Source organism: Pleurodeles waltl, chromosome 2_1 (genome assembly GCF_031143425.1).
Source record: "Pleurodeles waltl isolate 20211129_DDA chromosome 2_1, aPleWal1.hap1.20221129, whole genome shotgun sequence".
Classification (NCBI taxonomy): domain Eukaryota; kingdom Metazoa; phylum Chordata; class Amphibia; order Caudata; family Salamandridae; genus Pleurodeles; species Pleurodeles waltl.
In genome coordinates, this window is record NC_090438.1 from 196,311,552 (window position 1) to 196,332,077 (window position 20,526).

Genomic DNA, 20,526 nt, shown 5'->3' on the forward strand with positions numbered 1-20,526 from the left:
ATTTGTTATGTCTTGAAGTGTGCTTTGTGCTTCTGCAGCGAGAACATGACTGGCTGACTGATTATTTCCAGGATTTTTTTTCCTTCTGAAACTTTATGTTGTGAGTCATACGTTGCTCTTTTATTTGAATTTAAGGTTGTTTTTGTACAACGTTCAGACAAATCACCCTTTTTAACCAGTGTAAAGATATCCCTTAACCATGAATCTCCTTCAATACAGAGTTTTTTCAGAATCTCCAAACCTACAGCTCAATACCAATTTCTTTAGAGCTAAAACTGTGTCTTCAATTGGGTCTTCCTTTTCCTGCTTCCTTTTGAAGAGGTATGACTAGTGACAGCTGTGCATAACCTTGGCAATGATGTTCATGTAAGTCTGCTAGAGCATTGGCAAAAACACCCCTGTACTGTCACTGTAGTTTTTGTATCTAATTATATCTTCGTAGTCCCCAAGACCCTGGTCAATGCCTTAATTTTTTTTCCTTTCAGGAGATAATGTATTTCCTTCATCTTCCAATGTAGTAATATAATTCACAAAATATTCCTTCCATTCCACCCAATTCATAGTGGGTGAAAGGTATTCTTTTGATGGATTTAGTGTTCTCACTGTTTGAGGTAGCCATCCTTGAATATGACATGTATATGCTAGTAGAATTTCCTAAAATGAACAATTCACTCAGTGACGGCTGTAATTATAGTTAGGACATAGTTACTATAAGAAGAGCGTTTTTTGGCTTGCTAATAACGTTACCGCTATTTGATTAATCTTCACCAAATTTTCCCCCCAAAAAGGTTAATCTACCTTAGCTCCGTTCTGTGAAGTTTTGCGGTGAGTAAAAAAGAAACAAGCATTTGCACTGCAGTGGGTCTTGCGTGTGCTCGAGTTAGAGCTGTTAGCATTGTAAATTCCTAAATTGACTTTTCTTGCCACATAAATTGAAAAGCAATTGACATCAGCAAGCTAATTCAAAGTGCCACGTCCCCCATGAGCGTGACCGTGAAGAATAGAGACAAAAGGAAAAAGAAGTTTTCTGGTAGTCAAAATTATTGGCAAATGTGCAATTATCCATGTAACATGGTTGTTGGCCAAGGTGGGAACAAAACTGCCCTAACGAGGGACAAACGGAAAGCATTTACCAATGATAAGAAAGGATTTTTGAAAGGCACGCTCATGAATGAGTGATAGTGATGGGCATGCGGTGGGCGTGTTTAAAAGCGCACAGATAGACAGTACTTCAGAGTGCTTGCGCACAAACTAAAAAGGAATGTCTTAAAATGCAATTTCCCCATGCGTTTTTCCATAGGAGAAATGAACAGTAGTACCATGCTTTTTGTGATCAGGTGGAGATCCGTTAAGTAGCTTTTGAGAAATTGAGGTTAGAAAAAACTTTGTATATTTGGACGGTTTGGTTTGCAGGATGCTCCTGAGAGTCCTGTGAAGATGCAGCTTTAACTAATCGAGTGATCTGATTGGCAAAGTTTTTTTTTTTTTTTTTCCTGTCGGCCGCCTCACTCCAGAGGGAGCAACAGGCTCCCACGAACTCTGACGGGAGCTCGTGCTCAGATTGGATGGCTGCAACATGAAGAGAACTGTTGTGGCCAGCATTTCAGGACTCAGTCACCGTATTCTGAAAATAAAAAAACATGAGATATATGGAAGCAGATTATGGGTACCCTGGCCTTCTGGAATTTGTGCGGGGGTCAGTGTGGAACCTCCCCGGGGCAAAATTAGAAAAAAATAATATTTTGGGTTTCTGTGGGGATCCAGCGGGTATCCCACGGGAGTGAGCGTGGCCTTTGGACCCCTTGCAGGTATCCCACGGGAGCTCGGGAACTACTCTTCCTCCTGTAAGTCCCTCGCAGGATCAGAAAAGTTGGTGGGTGGAAAGGGCAGTGCCTGGGTGTCTGCGAACAGGAAAAGGACGTGCAGCAAGGGGAGGGGTTGCATGCAGGGAACTGCTTATGACCTCACATGTTAAAACACTCACCACATGTTCTGTTGCATCATTTACCACACTACCGATGACAACCGAACTGACATCATTGACAGCAACACTGTGCATAGTGGGGGCACGAGTCTTAGTTACTTGAAATAACTATAACTGCTAAATTTCGTTGTTTTTTTTTAGTTTGAAATATTATGTTTAAATTGACATTTTCACCTAACTATGAGGTAATTTCAACATTTTTATTTTTTCAGTAAATTTTTGAAGTTTTTTTTCAATGCAAAATAAGATGTTATTGCCATACCTAACTGAAACGTTACTTTTAACTTTTTTTTTTTTTTTCCCATGGATATTTATAATTTTCATTCTTGACTTGGGTGCTAGTCCCCTGTAACCTATGATTCAATTGACATTTTCCTCTTTCATCTTCTTTCATGTATCATTAGTATAGCAGAAAATAGGTTCGCTGCCTGAAGTCATTCCCTGATACTCTATTTTATACTCTATTCAGTGTATATCACAAGATTGTTTGGCATGGGTGAGCTGCTCAACATCCAGCTCCTCCCGAAAAGATATACCTTAAGACATCTTGCGACTACATTAATATCTAAGATCTGTAGCACTTTTGCCACTTACGCAACCCATAAGCTATGCAGAGACGCAAAATCTATATGGTGCTGTAATTTGAAATAGAAGCTGTGTACAAAACTACATGAGGTTTGTGGACTTAGCCTGTAAAATCTCTCCAGTACTTACTTATAGAATCAAGTTAAGTCTGCTCAGTTTGGGCCTTTGCTACGCTAGTTTGCTGTCGGTGCTGTATAGGTCTCTCACTTCTGCCACCATCAACCTTCAGAAGCTTATCAAGATCCCAGAGACTTGCATGAGTTATTCTGGCTCTGTTCAGTGTTCCTCTCTTATCTGTTTAACTGAAGGCAGCTGGTCAGAATGGTAGACTCCTGCTCCAAAGTTAATTTAGCTACATGCAGAGTGACAGAAACCACACTTGCAAAACTAAAAGTTCTCTTCTACTCTTCTAAGTGTTTGTCCACAGGTACCAGGAGAATTGACCACCATACTACTAATACTGACAGTCCTCCAATGACCACTGTTTAAGGCAAGAATAACATTCTAACCTGCCTGTATGACATTCAAAACCCTACAACTTACACAACCAAACTATCTTTATTCTTACCTTCACACCTCAGGTAGGATGAAAACTTTAAGGAGCAAAGAAATCTTATTTCTAGAAATCAATTCAAAACCAACTCAGCAGCCCATAAATTCTTCTCTGGTGTGTGCCTCTCTTCTTCCCCCCCTTTTTGGAGCCAACATCAGATGTCAAGAGGCAGTTTCTGGAAAAAGATCAAACGCTCCTTTTCAAAAAGCTTTTAAGTGTCTCACAACTCCCTCTTGCTCTCTATCTCTTAATGAATAGTCTGGATCCCTGCTTTATCAGGTTGCAGCCTCCCAGGTTTGCTAAAGACATCTTGGGGACTTTCAGACAGTTGATCTAGGAATGTATTCTGCTTGTTGATTACCACTGGGCGTGTGGTTTGTAACTCACACTTTCTGGCCTTTCCTCTGCTAGATTTATTTGCTGTAGGCTCTCCAGGTTCAGTTTGTCCTTTCTGTTGTTGAAACCATGTTTTCTGTATTCGTTCATGAATTTGCTTTCTGATAACAGGCCTTATAATTGTGTTCTTATCTTCTCACATTTGCTGTGCATTCAAAGACTGAGGTCAGATGTCAGGTGCTATCTTCCAAGGGCGCTTGTTTACTTTCTCAGACTTCAAAGTGAGAAGATTTATGTGACAATCTTCCTGGACACTGGGTTTAGGAAAGAGCTTTTTCTAGTACACAACAACATTTAAATGAACTGTGTAAGTATTTCAGAATATATCAGAATAATGAACGTACAAATAAAGCACATTTTTGTTATTTCCGAAGTGTGTTGGAAACAAATAATTTAATATGATCAAAATGATTAATTAAACTTGGTGATGCAACTTACACACATTTCGTCTGTACGCTGTATAGTGTTATTAGTAAAACTGTATGTTTCTGCAAATGTAATGGTCATTTCAATTGAAAATGTGTTTTCTGTAATGGCAGTGTGCTACCACAACATGAATACTCCACTCTACGCCACCCCACTCTACTCTGCACCACTTCACATCACTGCATTCTGCTCTGCACCATTCCACTTTACACCACTCCACGCCACTGCACACTGCACTACTCCACTCTATGCCACTGCACTGCCACTTCATGCTACGCCTCTCTACTCTGCCACTCTGCTCTATGCCAATGCACTGTTTGTCACTCTACACCACTGTACTCTACACCACTCCAGTCTGGGCCACACCAATTTACTCTGCACAACTACACTCTACACAACTGTACTCTATGCCACTGTGCAACACTGCACTCCACGCTCATGGACTCTATGCCAATCCACTGTACGTCAGTCTAATCTACTATGCCCCACTGTACTCCTACGCCGTTACGCTCTGCGCCACTCTATACAACTGCACTCTACCCTGCACCACTCCACTGTATGCCACTTCACTCTACTCTGAAACAATCTACTCTGTGCCACTCAGCACTATACCACTGCACTTTACATCACTCTACTCTTAACTGCACTCTACGCAACTGCACTCTGTCACAACACTCCACGCCACTGCACTCTACTTTGCATCACTATACTTTATGCCACTGCTCTCTACGCCACTCTACTTCACTCTTCAGCACTGCATCGTGACACTCTACTCTGCAAGACTGCATCCTTCACCACTGAACTCTACGCCACTCTGCTATGCACTACTCCACTCTACGCTGCTGCATGCCAACGCACTATACTCTATTCTGTACCACTTTGTGCTACTCTACACCACTGCATTCTGTTGCTCGACTCTACTCTGTGCCACTGCCCTCTGCATCACTCAGCTCTATGCCTCTCCTCTCTGCACTACCCTGTGCCACTGCACCCTGTGCCACTGTATCCTATGTAACTGCACCCAACTCTACTCTGCGCCAGTCTACTCCACGGCATTCTGCGCCACTCCACTCTGCACCTCTTCACTGTGCACCACTGCATTCTACTATTCACTACACTTTTTTTTATGCCACTGCATTCTGATGCAGCTTTGTATGTCACTGAATTCAATGCCCCTGCACTTTACACTACTTTACACTACTTTACTCTGCAACACTCCACGTCAGTGCACTCTACACCAATCCACTCTACTCTGTTCCACTCCAGAGTATGCCATTCTATACAACTCCACGGTATGTCACTCCAGTGCACACCTCTGTCACTCCACTCCACAAGATTCTCCTCTATGCCACTAACCTTTAGCCATGCTGAACAGCAGCCGTTCTGGTTACCAACAACATGGCTAAAACACACTGGCAAAGCCAGAAGCTCTTGCTATGCAAGAGCTTCTGGCTTTGCCATTACTTGTGTATGGTGTTGTTTCTCTCGTCCTTTTTTCTCCTCTTCATCTACTTCTCCTCTAAATGGTTACCACTATTATCTAAATGTTTTTTTGCTTTGAGTCAAGTTTAATCCTGCACGGTTAAATGCATGCATGAGACCAAACCTCGTGAAATTGTTGTATGTATATGGACAGTGGTCTGAGACACCAATGGGCAGAACAAAGCTTTATAAAAAAATAAAAAAGTTAATAAATAATGTACAGTGTGTAGACATTTTTGCACTTACCGAATGCAATAAAAAAGTGAAAACCATTTAATCGAAATGGTTTACCAATGCATCCATCCATTTTACAGGTTTTCGATCCTGATATGGGAAATTATTATGAAGGCCAGTCAATGGCAGATCAGAAAGGCAACAGCAAGGCAGTGAGTACCGAAGCACTGATGACGGTCTTTCATCCCCAAGATTCAGAGAACCTCGATCCAAAAATGGTAAGTGGATAAAATCCTTTTCAGCCTCCTCCACAGTGTTGTGAAAATGAAAGTACTGAATCTATGGTTTTACATATCAAGGAATATCTACCCTCCGCCATATCATGACATACATTCACCTTTGTGATACCAGATTACTTGCCTTCGTTTGCAAAGGGCATAAAATGAGAAGTCTTTTGCAACTTCCAGTGCTTTTGTGGTTAGTCAGTCAAAGAGAAGACACTATTGTACTTTCTCTTTCACTCGAGTGTTCTGTCCTAAAGGGACTTGGGCTGCCAGTGCCCCCGAACAGTTTCCTGAGAGCAGCTGATCATGTCCTTCTCATGCCCCACAGTGCTGGACTGTTGCATATATCTCTGCTGCAGCCATTGCTTGAACATTATTAACAACATCCAAAGTAGACCCTCCATTTCCTATGGAATGTCAGAACACATCTCCGTTAACAAGCTCTCCTTTGAGTAGTTTCGCCACCATCACATCACAGCCCTAAACTCATAATTTACATTTTTGGCTAAAAATCGTTGCTAAAAATGGCTAGTTTATTTTAAAGTCGGCACAGTCGCATATCTAACATTGTGCTCGTATGCAAAAGTATATTCTTGAAACCCTTTGAAATTGTTGGAGCATTCGCTTTGTTTTTATTATCTACAGTTGAAAGAAAAGATGAAGGAACAGTCCTGGAACTTTCTTTTTCGAGAATGCGGAAGAGGTGTAAGCATGTTTCGAGCAAAGAGAACACGCGACCTAGTTGTGAGAGGAATTCCAGAAACGCTGAGAGGCGAGCTTTGGCTGCTTTTCTCAGGTACAATATTGAGCAGTTGAACTGAAGTTCTAACACTGTGTCCCTAACTTTGCAGTACCAATACATATGCTTTCAATGTATCTTTTATATACATGTGAAGGTCTGTAAGCAGCGTACTTATGTTGGTGTGCTGTTCCTTTTTTATTTGTCTCAGTGGTTCCAGTGTTTTTATTCAGATATACACGTATGCCTTCTGTATACATGCCAATAGGCTCGATTCAGGCGGAATACGTCCAATTTATACAGCAAAAATTAGCTTTATTTTAGTGTCTCCCACATAAAATTCCCTCTAGTTCAATAGAGGTCAATGGGAAAAATACATTTTCCCGATGTGTTTCCAAAGTCTTCTAATTTCCTGTTCTAAAGTGTTGGCATGTATGCTACTGTTGACAGTTTTATCAGTAAGAGTCAGGATTTCATGTCAGAGTCAATGTATTTATGACTTAATTGACAACTGTTAGATATTTTCATCCTACCGCTAGATTGCATGGACAGTATTATCTGTATGGTACAACTACACTATAATGTTAGGCTGGAGACTTTGCTCACCTACGACCTTAAAGATTTAACTAGTTCACAGTTCGGTGTAAATAAGCCATTTAGGTTATCAATTTAGAATATTTTGTAAAATGTTTTTGGTAAACTACCCAAGTGAATGGAGTTGTACATCCAATAATGAGTTATTCTATTGTGGATTAGTGAGTTAATTACCAGAGGTTACATTTTCCCCCTCAGAGAACCCAAGATGTATCATTGTAAAATGTCCCAGCAACAGCACTTTTAAGTTAATCATAGAACATCACAGAGAGGAGAAAATGTGTGAAAAGGAAGCGTTTTTGACAGTGACGTACACCCATTTCATTGTGTGCACTCCTGTCAGCCCTGCCAACAAGTCCCTCCTGTACCAAGTGCCCGTAAATGAAATGGTACTAGTGGGCAGCAGCACTCATTATGCCTCCCACTAAAGTAGCAATGTAAAACATGTCCCAGGCCTGGCCCTGCATTCTGTGGTGCGGTTTTAAACTGCCATTTCGACCTTGGAAAATTAACTATTTGCCATGCCTAACCCTTCCTTTTTAAGATGTATACGTCACCCTTAAATTAGGCCTTGGCTGCCCCTAGTGCAGAATACATAGTAGGTACAAATTAGGACATGTGTTAAAGTTTTTGCGTGCTCTCACAGTGCAACTCCTAAAGTTGTTTTTCACAGCTGGAAGGCCCATATCTCCCACAGACTAACACTGAGCTACCTTCTTACACTTAACAACTGCCAACTCCAGTTTGAGATCAAATAGAGACATGCTACCTTTCTGCGAGGTTCCTGTACCCTTCTCTGATTACATTTCAAATGGAATTGCCTGCAGCACACACAAAGGATGTAGACTCCAGAGATACCCTTGCCTTTGCCACATCCAGACATTTGGGAGCTAGGAAAAAAAGTGACCAGAACCATTTTTTAGGGTGAGTCGGGGAATTTAACCGCACAAAGGCTGGCACCAGGTATACAAACGGTACCTTCAGAACCTCTCATTAGAACACTCCTGGGCGTGTGAAAGATGCAGATGAAGAACTGCACTGGTGTCTGAGGAAGAGGGACTGCCTTACCTATTGAAGAAGGATTGGACCTGCTTGCTTTAAACTGACCGTATGCGGGGTGACTTCAAGAGTCAGTTGGCTGATCTACAGTTTGAGGGCCAAACACACAAGCATCCAGAGTCCTTGCTGCAACTGCCCAGCTGACCAGCACCTACTGGACCTGCCTGAGCCCTGATGCTGGTTTCTGCTGAAGTGAGTCCTGGTGCCCAAGAGGTGCTCCCGGGTCGTGAACTCTTGGCTGGCATCATCTCCTACTGAAAGAAAAAAGGTAAAGTTACAGAAGCTTTGGGTCCTTCACAACTGAAAAGTGACCTCTTTGCGAAAAGAATCCTCCGCCAGTATGAAGCTCCAGCAGAATCTGCTGGAGTGAGTCCTGGTCCCCAAGAAGTGCACCCAGTTTGTGGACCATTGGCTGGCATCAGAGGGAACTCCTCCTGAAAAGAAAAAGGTGAACTTACAGAACCTTTGGGTCCTTCATGACTGCAAAGTGCCCGCTTCACAATGAGAATCCTCTACCAATGCGAAGCTTCAGCAAGACCTGCTTTTTACGTTGCAACAACCGTCTGTGATGACTGCCAATGTGAATTCCGCACTTCGTGCCGACAGCAATTGTTCAGGACGATCAACCAATACGAACTTCCAGCGATGACGGGCCCTTCACAATATAGTGACAACCCTCTGTGACGCTCGACCTGCTCCTCGCCCTGGTAACCTCCCCCCTCGGTGCCCCCCAGCACGAACAGAACTCTTCGCATGGACTGTGGACTTTAAGTAGGCAACTCTTAAGGCGCACTAAACTGGTGTCTGTATCTGACCTATGCTCCATCGTCGTCGGCTTGAACTTGTGAATTTTTCCCAGTCTAACGTGACCAGATAACCGCAAGTGGTCGCTTTGTGCTACATGGCACTGTTTTCACCTAAAACTAAAAATATATATATATATATGTTCAATGGCATGTGTAGCTGCAGATACACATGCTGTGCACATCCCGCCATCTGGTGTTGGGCTCGGAGTGTTACAAGTTGTTTTTCTTCGAAGAAGTCTTTTTTCGAGTCACGAAACCGAGGGACTCCTCCCATTTCGACTCCATTGCGCATGGGCGTCGACTCCATCTTAGATTGTTTTTTTTCCGCCATCGGGTTCGGACGTGTTCCTTTTCGCTCTGTGTTTCGGGTCGGAAAGTTAGTTAGAATCTCGGAAAAATCGTCGGTATTGTTTGCGTTCGGTATCGGGTTAGTTACAACAGATCGACACCGAATTAAGAAGAGCTCCGGTGGCCCTTCGGGGTTTTCTTCCATCCCCGTCGGGGCCTGGTCGGCCCGGCCACGTGTCTCTTCAAGGCTGATGGAACGGACCCCATTCCGCTTCTGTCCAAAATGCCATAACAAGTATCCATATACAGATCAACATCTGGTCTGTAACTTGTGTTTGTCACCAGAACACAAGGAGGATACTTGTGAGGCCTGTCGAGCGTTTCGGTCCAGGAAGACACTCAGGGACCGAAGAGCAAGAAGACTGCAAATGGCGTCGCCGCCGACAGGACAAGAGCGTTTCGAGGAGGAGGAAGAAACATTCTCCACCCAGGAGTCGGACTCTGAGGAGATCGATCCCGAGGAAACGCCGAAAACCGTGAGTAAGACGTCGAAACCAAGAACTCACGAGAAAAGCGCTAAAGCCCAGGGGACGCCACCGCCAAGAGGCCATGGATTAACCCAAAAAGTAGGTGACCGTTCATCGGCACCGAAAAAGGGCAAGCTGGTGTCGAAGTCATCCGACTCCGGTCGAGATACCGGCACACAGCAATCTCGGGCCCGAGATAGTGGCTCAGAGAAGATTCGGCACCGAGACAGCGGCACCGAAACGGGTCGGCACCAAGAGAGCACGATGCCGAAAGTTAAAAAGATTTCGTCGGAGCCGAAAAAAGCTGCCGAAAAGGTTTCGGTACCGAAATATCCGGCCTCGGAACCGAAAACAAGTTCCTACACTGAGGAACAAGGACTGTCCACACAAATGAAGACACATAGATTTGGACAGGAATTACAGGCAATAGAGCCAGATCACACACAAAGACGGCTCTTTATTCAAAAAGATACAGGGAAGATCACCACTCTTCCTCCAGTCAAAATGAAACGCAAGCTTGCCTTCCAAGACAAAGACAAACAGCCACACGCAAAGGTGGCTAAACAAGTAACACCGCCACCATCCCCACATCACTCTCCGCAACCATCACCGGTAGCCACTCCACCAATGATGCAATCCCCAACTCATACAGGAATGAGTCAAGATGACCCTGACGCATGGGACATTTATGACGCACCAGTGTCAGATAATAGTCCAGAATGCTATCCAGCTAAACCATCGCCACCAGAGGATAGTACAGGCTACGCACAGGTGGTGTCAAGAGCAGCTGCATTTCATAATGTCAGCCTTCATTCAGAGCCCATTGAAGACGACTTTCTTTTTAATACACTGTCGTCCACACACAGCCAATATCAGAGTCTTCCTATGCTACCCGGAATGCTAAAACACTCCAAACAAGTGTTTGAGGAGCCTGTTAAAGGGAGAGCCATTACTCCAAGAGTAGATAAAAAATATAAACTGCCTCCAACAGACCCAGTGTACATTACACAACAGCTAACACCAGACTTTGTTGTAGTGGGAACAGCGCGCAAAAGAGCCAACTCTCATACTTCAGGAGATGCACCACCTCCAGATAAAGAAAGTCGAAAATTCGATGCTGCAGGCAAAAGGGTGGCGGCACAGGCAGCAAACCAGTGGCGTATTGCAAATTTGCAAGCTTTGCTAGCCAGATATGATAGGGCCCATTGGGATGAGATGCAACACCTTATTGAACATTTACCCAAGGAGTTCCAAAAAAGAGCGCAGCAAGTAGTAGAAGAAGGGCAGGGTATCTCCAATAATCAGATACGGTCAGCAATGGATGCTGCAGACACAGCTGCTAGAACTGTCAACACAGCTGTAACAATAAGGAGACATGCATGGCTGCGTACATCAGGATTTAAACCAGAGATACAGCAAGCTGTGCTGGATATGCCATTCAACGGACAGCAGTTGTTTGGGCCGGAGGTGGACACTGCGATCGAAAAACTTAAAAAAGACACTGACACGGCCAAAGCCATGGGCGCACTCTACTCCCCACAGAGCAGAGGCACATTTCGAAAAACACAATTTCGAGGGGGGTTTCGAGGGCAAACCACAGAAGCCACAACCTCACAAACAAAGCCCACTTACCAGAGCCAGTATCAGCGGGGCAGTTTTCGGGGACAATATAGAGGGGGACAATTTCAAAGGAATAGAGGAAAGTTCCAAAGTCCCAAAACTCCTCCAAACAAGCAGTGACTTCAAGGTCACAAATCCCCAACACATAACACCTGTGGGGGGGGAGACTAACCAAGTTTTACAAACATTGGGAGGAAATAACAACAGACACTTGGGTCTTAGCAATTATCCAGCATGGTTATTGCATAGAATTTCTCAAATTCCCTCCAAACATCCCACCGAAAACACACAATATGTCAAAACAACATATAGATCTTCTAGGACTAGAAGTTCAGGCATTGCTGCAAAAAGAAGCAATAAAGTTAGTACCAAAACAACAAATAAACACAGGAGTTTACTCCCTGTACTTTCTAATACCCAAAAAAGACAAAAGTCTGAGACCTATACTAGATCTCAGAACATTAAATACCTACATCAAATCAGATCACTTTCACATGGTTACATTACAAGACGTAATCCCACTGCTCAAACAACAAGACTACATGACAACACTAGACCTAAAGGATGCATATTTCCATATACCAATACATCCTTCACACAGAAAGTACCTAAGGTTTGTATTCCAAGGGATACATTACCAATTCAAAGTGTTGCCATTCGGAATAACAACTGCACCAATAGTTTTTACAAAATGCCTAGCAGTAGTAGCTGCACATATCAGAAGGCAGCAAATACATGTGTTCCCGTACCTAGACGATTGGTTAATCAAAACCAACACGCTAAAACGGTGTTCACAACACACAAAATATGTCATAGAAATCCTCCACAAACTAGGTTTCTCAATCAATTACACAAAGTCACACCTTCGGCCGTGTCAAACACAGCAATACTTAGGAGCAACAATCAACACTGCAAAAGGGATTGCCACTCCAAGTCCACAAAGAGTTCACACATTTCACAATGTCATACAGACCATGTATCCAAATCAAAAGATACAAGTCAAACTGGTGATGAAACTACTAGGCATGATGTCTTCATGCATAGCCATTGTCCCAAACGCAAGGTTGCACATGCGGCCCTTACAACAGTGCCTAGCATCACAATGGTCACAAGCACAGGGTCAGCTTCTAGATCTGGTGTTGATAGACCGCCAAACATACATCTCGCTTCAATGGTGGAACAGTATAAATTTAAACCAAGGGCGGCCTTTCCAAGACCCAGTGCCACAATACGTAATAACAACAGATGCTTCCATGATAGGGTGGGGAGCACACCTCAATCAACACAGGATCCAAGGACAATGGGACATACAGCAAAAACAGTTTCACATAAATCACTTAGAACTGTTAGCGGTATTTCTAGCGCTCAAAGCATTTCAACCCTTAATAAAACACAAACACATTCTTGTCAAAACAGACAACATGACAACAATGTATTACCTAAACAAACAGGGAGGCACACACTCGACACAGTTGTGTCTCCTAACACAGAAAATATGGCATTGGGCGATTCACAACCACATTCGCCTAATAGCACAATTTATTCCAGGGATTCAGAATCAGTTAGCAGACAATCTCTCTCGGGATCACCAACAGATCCACGAATGGGAAATTCACCCCCAAATACTGAACACTTACTTCAGAATGTGGGGAACGCCACAAATAGATCTATTTGCAACAAAAGAAAACTCAAAATGCCAAAACTTCGCATCCAGGTACCCACAACATCAGTCTCAGGGCAATGCACTATGGATGAACTGGTCAGGGATATTTGTGTACGCTTTTCCCCCTCTCCCACTTCTTCCATATCTAGTAAACAAGTTGAGTCAAAACAAACTCAAACTTATACTAATAGCACCAACATGGGCAAGGCAACCTTGGTACACAACACTACTAGACCTTTCAGTAGTACCTCATGTCAAACTGCCAAACAGACCAGATCTGTTAACACAACACAAACAACAGATCAGACATCCAAATCCAGCATCGCTGAATCTAGCAATTTGGCTCCTGAAATCCTAGAATTCGGGCACTTAGACCTCACACAGGAATGTATGGAGGTCATAAAACAAGCTAGAAAACCTACCACTAGACACTGCTATGCAAATAAGTGGAAAAGATTTGTTTATTACTGGCATAATAATCAAATTCAACCTTTACACGCATCTGCAAAAGAGATAGTAGGAAACTTACTACATTTGCAAAAATCTAAACTAGCTTTCTCTTCCATTAAAATACATCTTACGGCAATTTCAGCTTACCTGCAAATTACGCACTCAACTTCATTGTTTAGGATACCAGTCATAAAAGCGTTTATGGAAGGCCTAAAGAGAATTATACCACCAAGAACACCACCAGTTCCTTCATGGAACCTCAACATTGTCCTAACACGACTCATGGGTCCACCTTTTGAGCCCATGCACTCTTGTGAAATGCAATACTTAACATGGAAAGTTGCATTTTTAATTGCCATCACATCTCTAAGAAGAGTGAGTGAAATTCAAGCATTTACCATACAAGAACCATTTATTCAAATACACAAGCATAAAGTAGTTCTACGGACAAATCCAAATTTTTTACCAAAAGTGATCTCACCGTTCCACTTGAATCAAACGGTAGAATTACCAGTGTTCTTCCCACAGCCAGATTCTGTAGCTGAAAGAGCACTGCATACATTAGACATCAAAAGAGCACTAATGTACTACATTGACAGAACAAAACTAATTCGAAAAACAAAACAACTATTTATTGCTTTCCAAAAACCTCATACAGGGAATCCAATTTCTAAACAAGGCATTGCTAGATGGATAGTTAAGTGTATTCAAACCTGCTATCTTAAAGCAAAGAGAGAGCTGCCTATTACACCAAAGGTACACTCAACCAGAAAAAAAGGGGCTACCATGGCCTTTCTAGGAAATATTCCAATGAACGAAATATGTAAGGCAGCAACATGGTCTACGCCTCATACATTTACCAAACACTACTGTGTAGATGTGTTAACGGCACAACAAGCCACAGTAGGTCAAGCTGTACTACGAACATTATTTCAAACAACTTCAACTCCTACAGGCTGAACCGCCGCTTTTGGGGAGATAACTGCTTACTAGTCTATGCACAGCATGTGTATCTGCAGCTACACATGCCATCGAACGGAAAATGTCACTTACCCAGTGTACATCTGTTCGTGGCATTAGTCGCTGCAGATTCACATGCGCCCACCCGCCTCCCCGGGAGCCTGTAGCCGTTTAGAAGTTGATCATGAACATTTGTAAATTTGTAAATATATTACTTTAAACTTCATCATGTACATACGTATTCACTCCATTGCATGGGCACTATTACTAGCATACACAACTCCTACCTCACCCTCTGCGGGGAAAACAATCTAAGATGGAGTCGACGCCCATGCGCAATGGAGTCGAAATGGGAGGAGTCCCTCGGTCTCGTGACTCGAAAAAAGACTTCTTCGAAGAAAAACAACTTGTAACACTCTGAGCCCAACACCAGATGGCGGGATGTGCACAGCATGTGAATCTGCAGCGACTAATGCCACGAACAGATGTACACTGGGTAAGTGACATTTTCCATATCTATGGTTCTATTTGGTGGATTAATTTGTTTTGGTGCCATTTTATTTATTAGAAATGACTCTACTTTTTTTAATTGATTTGGGATTTCTTTGGGTTGTGTTTTCACTTTATTACTCGTTAAGTGCTGCATAAATACCTTACACATTACCTCTAAATTCAGCTGTCTGCTTTGTACCATGCTACTCGAAGATTAAGCACAAGTTAATTTAGTTACTTTCGTTGTTGAACCTGACAAGTGGGGCACCCACCCATCTCAACTAATAACCCATTTTCTTTCAATAGGAATTTATAGATTCTCTAACATTAGATCTTTCTTAGATTGACATGCTTGGTTAGTGCCTGGTCCTTGAAGTGAGAGCCCTACAGTAATCTTGAAATAGTGGTGCCAAACCACTGACAGCTGTAACAGCCACAGCAGTGCTCACTTTATTAGCACATTCACCTCGTTTTAATAAAAAGCCCAATCTTCAGCCAGTGAGGTGGAAGTGCTCTGTGACTCACCCCACCCAGAGGAGTTCACACCTCCGATTTCTACCTCATGTCATGTGGAAGGGAATGCCAGAGCTTTGCTCTTCCTCAGAAACAGATAAGTCACCTTTTGACCTTTTTTCTTTGGGTGTAGGTGTGCTGTTACTCTAGGGCCTCTGAAAAAAGTAATCAACAGTGAACTCTATAAGAAGCCTCTTGAAGGTGTGTGCCTTATGTGGCAAAATGAGGGTTTTCACTAATGACCCTCACAAGAGATGCCTCCATTGTCTCTATCCTATTTGCAAGGCCAGATACTCAAAAATATGCAGAACCTTTTCGCCCAAGATCCTCTATGATGGGGAAGACTACTCAGGCCAAGACTCTTAGTGAAACAGAGGGAAGACTACTCAGGTGGATCCAGAAGAACAAGACTTCGGAGCACCTATCTTCAGGAGATAAGCCTGATGCTAGTTCCTCTCACTCTGAGAGGAAAGAGAAAAAAGAAAGATTGATAACACAATCTTTTAAAGCCAGGTCTAAACCTAAAGAATCTTCTTCAGAACATCATGAGGTCAGAAGGCAAGAAAAGGTTGTTAAAGAATTAATCTAAGCCTCCACCAGAAAAAGAGAAGAATAAGCAGCACTCTTCGACTTCTTTGCCTCCATCATTGTCCCCATTGACTAAAACACTGAAGATAAGCCCTGCTAATCCTTGTCTAGGACATTAAAAGTAAAGAGACACTGAAAAAAGGAGATGGAGCCATCAATGGCAGATCTAATGATAACTCACCAGTCGGCGAAAGAGACAACGACATTGACAATGTACATATCAACTGTTCTGCCATTGGCACCCTGTCAGCGGAGCCCCTGTCAACAACTCTGACCGGAGCCTTGTCAACAATCCCATTGATAACGCCGTTGATGCTAAATAGTTTGAACTATTGCCAAATGATAAAAAACAGAAGGTGAAGTCTTTCTTAAACAAGGGAGAAAAAGCCTCAGCGGTGCTGATTGATTTGACTATACATGTCTTAAATATTGGATTCAAACAGCTGACTGGTGCAGCAGTCATACGCAAGCTACCTCCTTCAGGCCAGAAGTCCAAATCAAACTTATGGATATGCTATGCAATGGCGAATGCTTACTTGGGCAGCATTTGGGAGAACAGCTTTATGGTATTAAAGCTGATACAGAGACTGCAAGGTCACTAGGAACTTTGCAGCATCGGAGACAGCAAACATTTTTGTGGTCGAGGCAAGTTTCAGTCGTATCAAGGTTCATATTAAGGCTACAGGTATTCACCATAGCAGCCCCTCCTATCAGCCTCCATAATACCTACAGGAATATGTACCATGTCACCGCAGTCATATTCATAGACAACAAGTAGCAATCCTACACAAGACAACTGCAAAAATTTAGATTCCTGCCAAAAGTCCAGGACTAAACGCCACTGACACTTTCCAGGCACTGAATATAAAAAAACTTGAATTTCTAGTCCTGTAGTCAAGAAGATATCTGCTCTCATCAAATGGGCTCTCAATGTTATCCAATACAGTCACACCCTGGAGTTCATTCAACATCCTCCTATAACCCCACCTTTAAATATAAACCACAAACACCTACCTTTGCTGAAGGCAGAAATTAGATCTATGCTACTGAAGAATGCCATAGAAATAGGCCCAAAACAACATTAAAATATGTTTTTTTACCCCAGATACTTCCTTGTAAGAAAAAGAAAACAGCAAAAGAGTGGAGACCCTTTCTAGATTTGTGTGAGCTCACCCTTTCCTTGAGGAAACAAACATTCAGAATGGTCTCACAACAGAAAGTGCTGCCCTTTTTAACGAGAAACAAATACATGGCATCACAAGAATCGAGGATGCATATTTACACATTCCCATTCACAAAAAGAAATCACAAATTTCTTTAATTAGTGGAAGCCAGTTGCCACAAACAGTTTTGAATACTTCCCTTCGGTCTTGCATTTGCTCCGTGAATATTCATGAAATGTATGACTCTGGTGGGGACTCACCTTAAAAGACTGAGCCATTAGGTCTATCCTTACCCGACAACTGAATGACCAAAGGCTCTTCTGTAGGATCTACCAACAATTTAATAGAAGCCTATTGTTCAGTTCAGATCTGTAAAGATCTGAACTGAAGATCTGTTCAGATTAAGATCTGTTCAGTTAAGATCTGTTCAGATCCTTAGGCCTTCAATGAAATGAAAGCAAGTCATCGCTAACACCATCAAGAAAAATTCAGTTTCAGGAAGCCATAACTGTTGCAAAAAAAAAAGCATTTAACCTAAATACAGAGACAAATGGCTCTCTCACCATAACCGAAACAAATACTGCTTCAAACAGAGGCAGAAGTATGCCTCAAGATGCTGTCATGTGGTGTGGTCTACTACTACTACCATTCTGCAGCCTGAATATGAGAGTAAGAGCTGGACAGTCAGTGGACTCATATATTGGAGTGCTTCAAAGAAAAGGTAGTGGTGACAACAAAGATGAAGAAAACACTTCCCTGGTGGACAGCTCAAAACAACTTGGGATCAGGTCTAACTTTCCTTCAACCAAAAAATCACTTAGTGGTCACTGCTGATGCCTCAATGGAAGGATGGGGAGCACATCTCCAAGAAGTGTCACCAAGAGGACTGTGGACACCCCAGGAGGAAACACTGCATATACATGTGCTGTAGCTCAGGACAGTCAGAACCCACACATTTCCAACTCAAATGTGTTAGTTCAAACCAACAGTACCATCACCATGTTCTAAATACTGAAACAAGGGGTAACAGATTCTTTTCATGAGGCTCAGAAATTATGGTTTTAGGTGATTCTCAACAGAATCATGCTTATTGAGCAACATCTTACAAGTATCTACAAATATCAGGTAGATTACCTCAGCAGAACATTACAAGACTGTCACAAGTGGGAGTTGAAAGACAGTATACAGACTCAAATGTTTTAACACTGGGGCAAGCCAAATGTAGACCTGTGTGCAATGGACAGCAACAAGCAAATGCTGCTTTTACGCAAGCACGGGGCAAAATTCAACACCCCTAGAAAGAGCAGGAAGCATCCAAGGCCGATCACGTCAGAGAAATCTTGAACAGCCCAGTACCAGCAAGTAAAGCACACACCCGAGAAGCAGAGACAGACTTTGATATGAGCACAGCCCCACCAGAGAAAGAAGAATTTGTCACTGCTATCCAGTCTTGAGAACAGAAAAACTACTGACCAAGACAACCTGAATTCAGAAAAGTTCAAGGCAGACCTTGAATTATAAGCCAAGATCCTCCAACCCCTAATTTCATTGCTTTGAGAGGAACAGAAAGTACCAGACGACTTGAACCAAGGCATCATCGTCAAAATTCCAAAAAAGGGAGCAATAACCAACTGTAACATCCAAGGTGGAATTACCCTTCTGTTGATCTGTAATGATATTTGTATTTTGACCACTGACTCCATGTTGCACCGGGTTGCACTTAGCTTAGCTTGTCCACTGTCACATTAGCGGTCTCCAGCTACAGACTCTATTTTGCATTTAGCTTACTCTTAGCTTCACTGCCACGTTAAAAGCTGCAAGTATTTTTCCATGGCCATGGTATGCATTGTTTTTTTTTCTCATGTTTTTATGCTACGTGTCTGCATGTTTTTTCTCATCAAGAGCTAAGGCAAAACATGGGGGAGTTAGGCTGATAAGAATGTGCTAGGATGATGTTTATGGTACGGCAGGGAACGGTTTGGTTTTGGGAGCGTCACCTTAGGATTTTGGCCAGTTCCAAAGTGTTTTAATTTCAAAACTGACCTGAAGTAGCCAGCATTTTTTAACAACAGATTGTGGAGCGAGGGGGAGTTTTCTCGAAATCTCCTCTCTGGCTTGTTTAAGCTATATACAAGACCCAGGATTGACGGTGGGAAGATTCAGAGACATCAGTTCAGGGTCAGGACACTGACATCTGTCATTCCGTGAGCGTAGATCTCTCTTTCTCTGGACAGTCGATCGGGGTTCTACGACTTGAAGTGCTGGGAAAAAGATGAAGGAGCAACTGTGCCCCGTGGTGATGAATTTGTACTAATTATTTGCTTTGCATTGTGTATGAATAATTATATATATATATATATATATACATATATATATATATATATATATATATGTTTGATGGCATGTGTAGCTGCAGATACACATGCTGTGCATTATCCTGCCATCTGGTGTTGGGCTCGGAGTGTTACAAGTTGTTTTTCTTCGAAGAAGTCTTTTCGAGTCACGAGACCGAAAGACTCCTCCCTTTCGGCTCCATTGCGCATGGGCGTCGACTCCATCTTAGATTGTTTTCTTTCCGCCACTGGGTTCGGATGTGTTCCTCTTTGCTCCGTGTTTCGGTTTGGAAAAGATAGTTATCAATTGGAAAATTCGACAGTATTGTTTGCGCTCGGTACCGGGTTAGTGCTAGCACATCGACACCGAAGGAAGAAGAGCTCAGGCAGCCCTTCGGGGCTTCCACTCCTCGGCGGGGCCTGGTCGGCCCGACCGCGTCCATCTTCAAGGCACACGGAACGGACCCCCTTCCGCTTCTGCCCCAACTGCCACGCTAAGTATCCTTATACAGACCAACACTTGGTCTGTAATCTGTGTTTGTCCTCCGAACACAAAGAGGATACCTGCAAGGCCTGTCGGGCATTTCGATCCAAAAAGACACTGCAGGATTGTAGAGCTCGAAGGCTTTAAATGGCGTCGACACCGGCCGGACACCCCGACGTCGAAGAAGAGGAGACATTCTCCATTCCAGATTCGGACTCGGACCAGCCCGAGAGTGAGCAGCCGACGAGGCAACAAACCGTGAGTAAACCAGCCCGGCAAAAACTCACTCGAAAATCATGAAGGCCCAGGGGACGCCACCGCCAACAGGCCATGGCTTTACCCGAAAACACGGTGACCAAACAT

At 43.0% G+C, this 20,526-nt stretch overlaps 1 protein-coding gene across 1 annotated transcript in view; it reads left to right on the plus strand.

Moving 5' to 3' along the window:
- TBC1D8B (TBC1 domain family member 8B) overlaps window positions 1-20,526 on the plus strand; it is a 783,045-nt gene that overhangs the window by 388,230 nt on the left and 374,289 nt on the right. Inside the window, exons 8-9 of the mRNA XM_069212396.1 lie at window positions 5,741-5,878; window positions 6,530-6,680. Of these exons, the coding sequence (XP_069068497.1) occupies window positions 5,741-5,878; window positions 6,530-6,680 (289 nt within the window). The remainder of the gene's footprint in view (window positions 1-5,740; window positions 5,879-6,529; window positions 6,681-20,526) is intronic.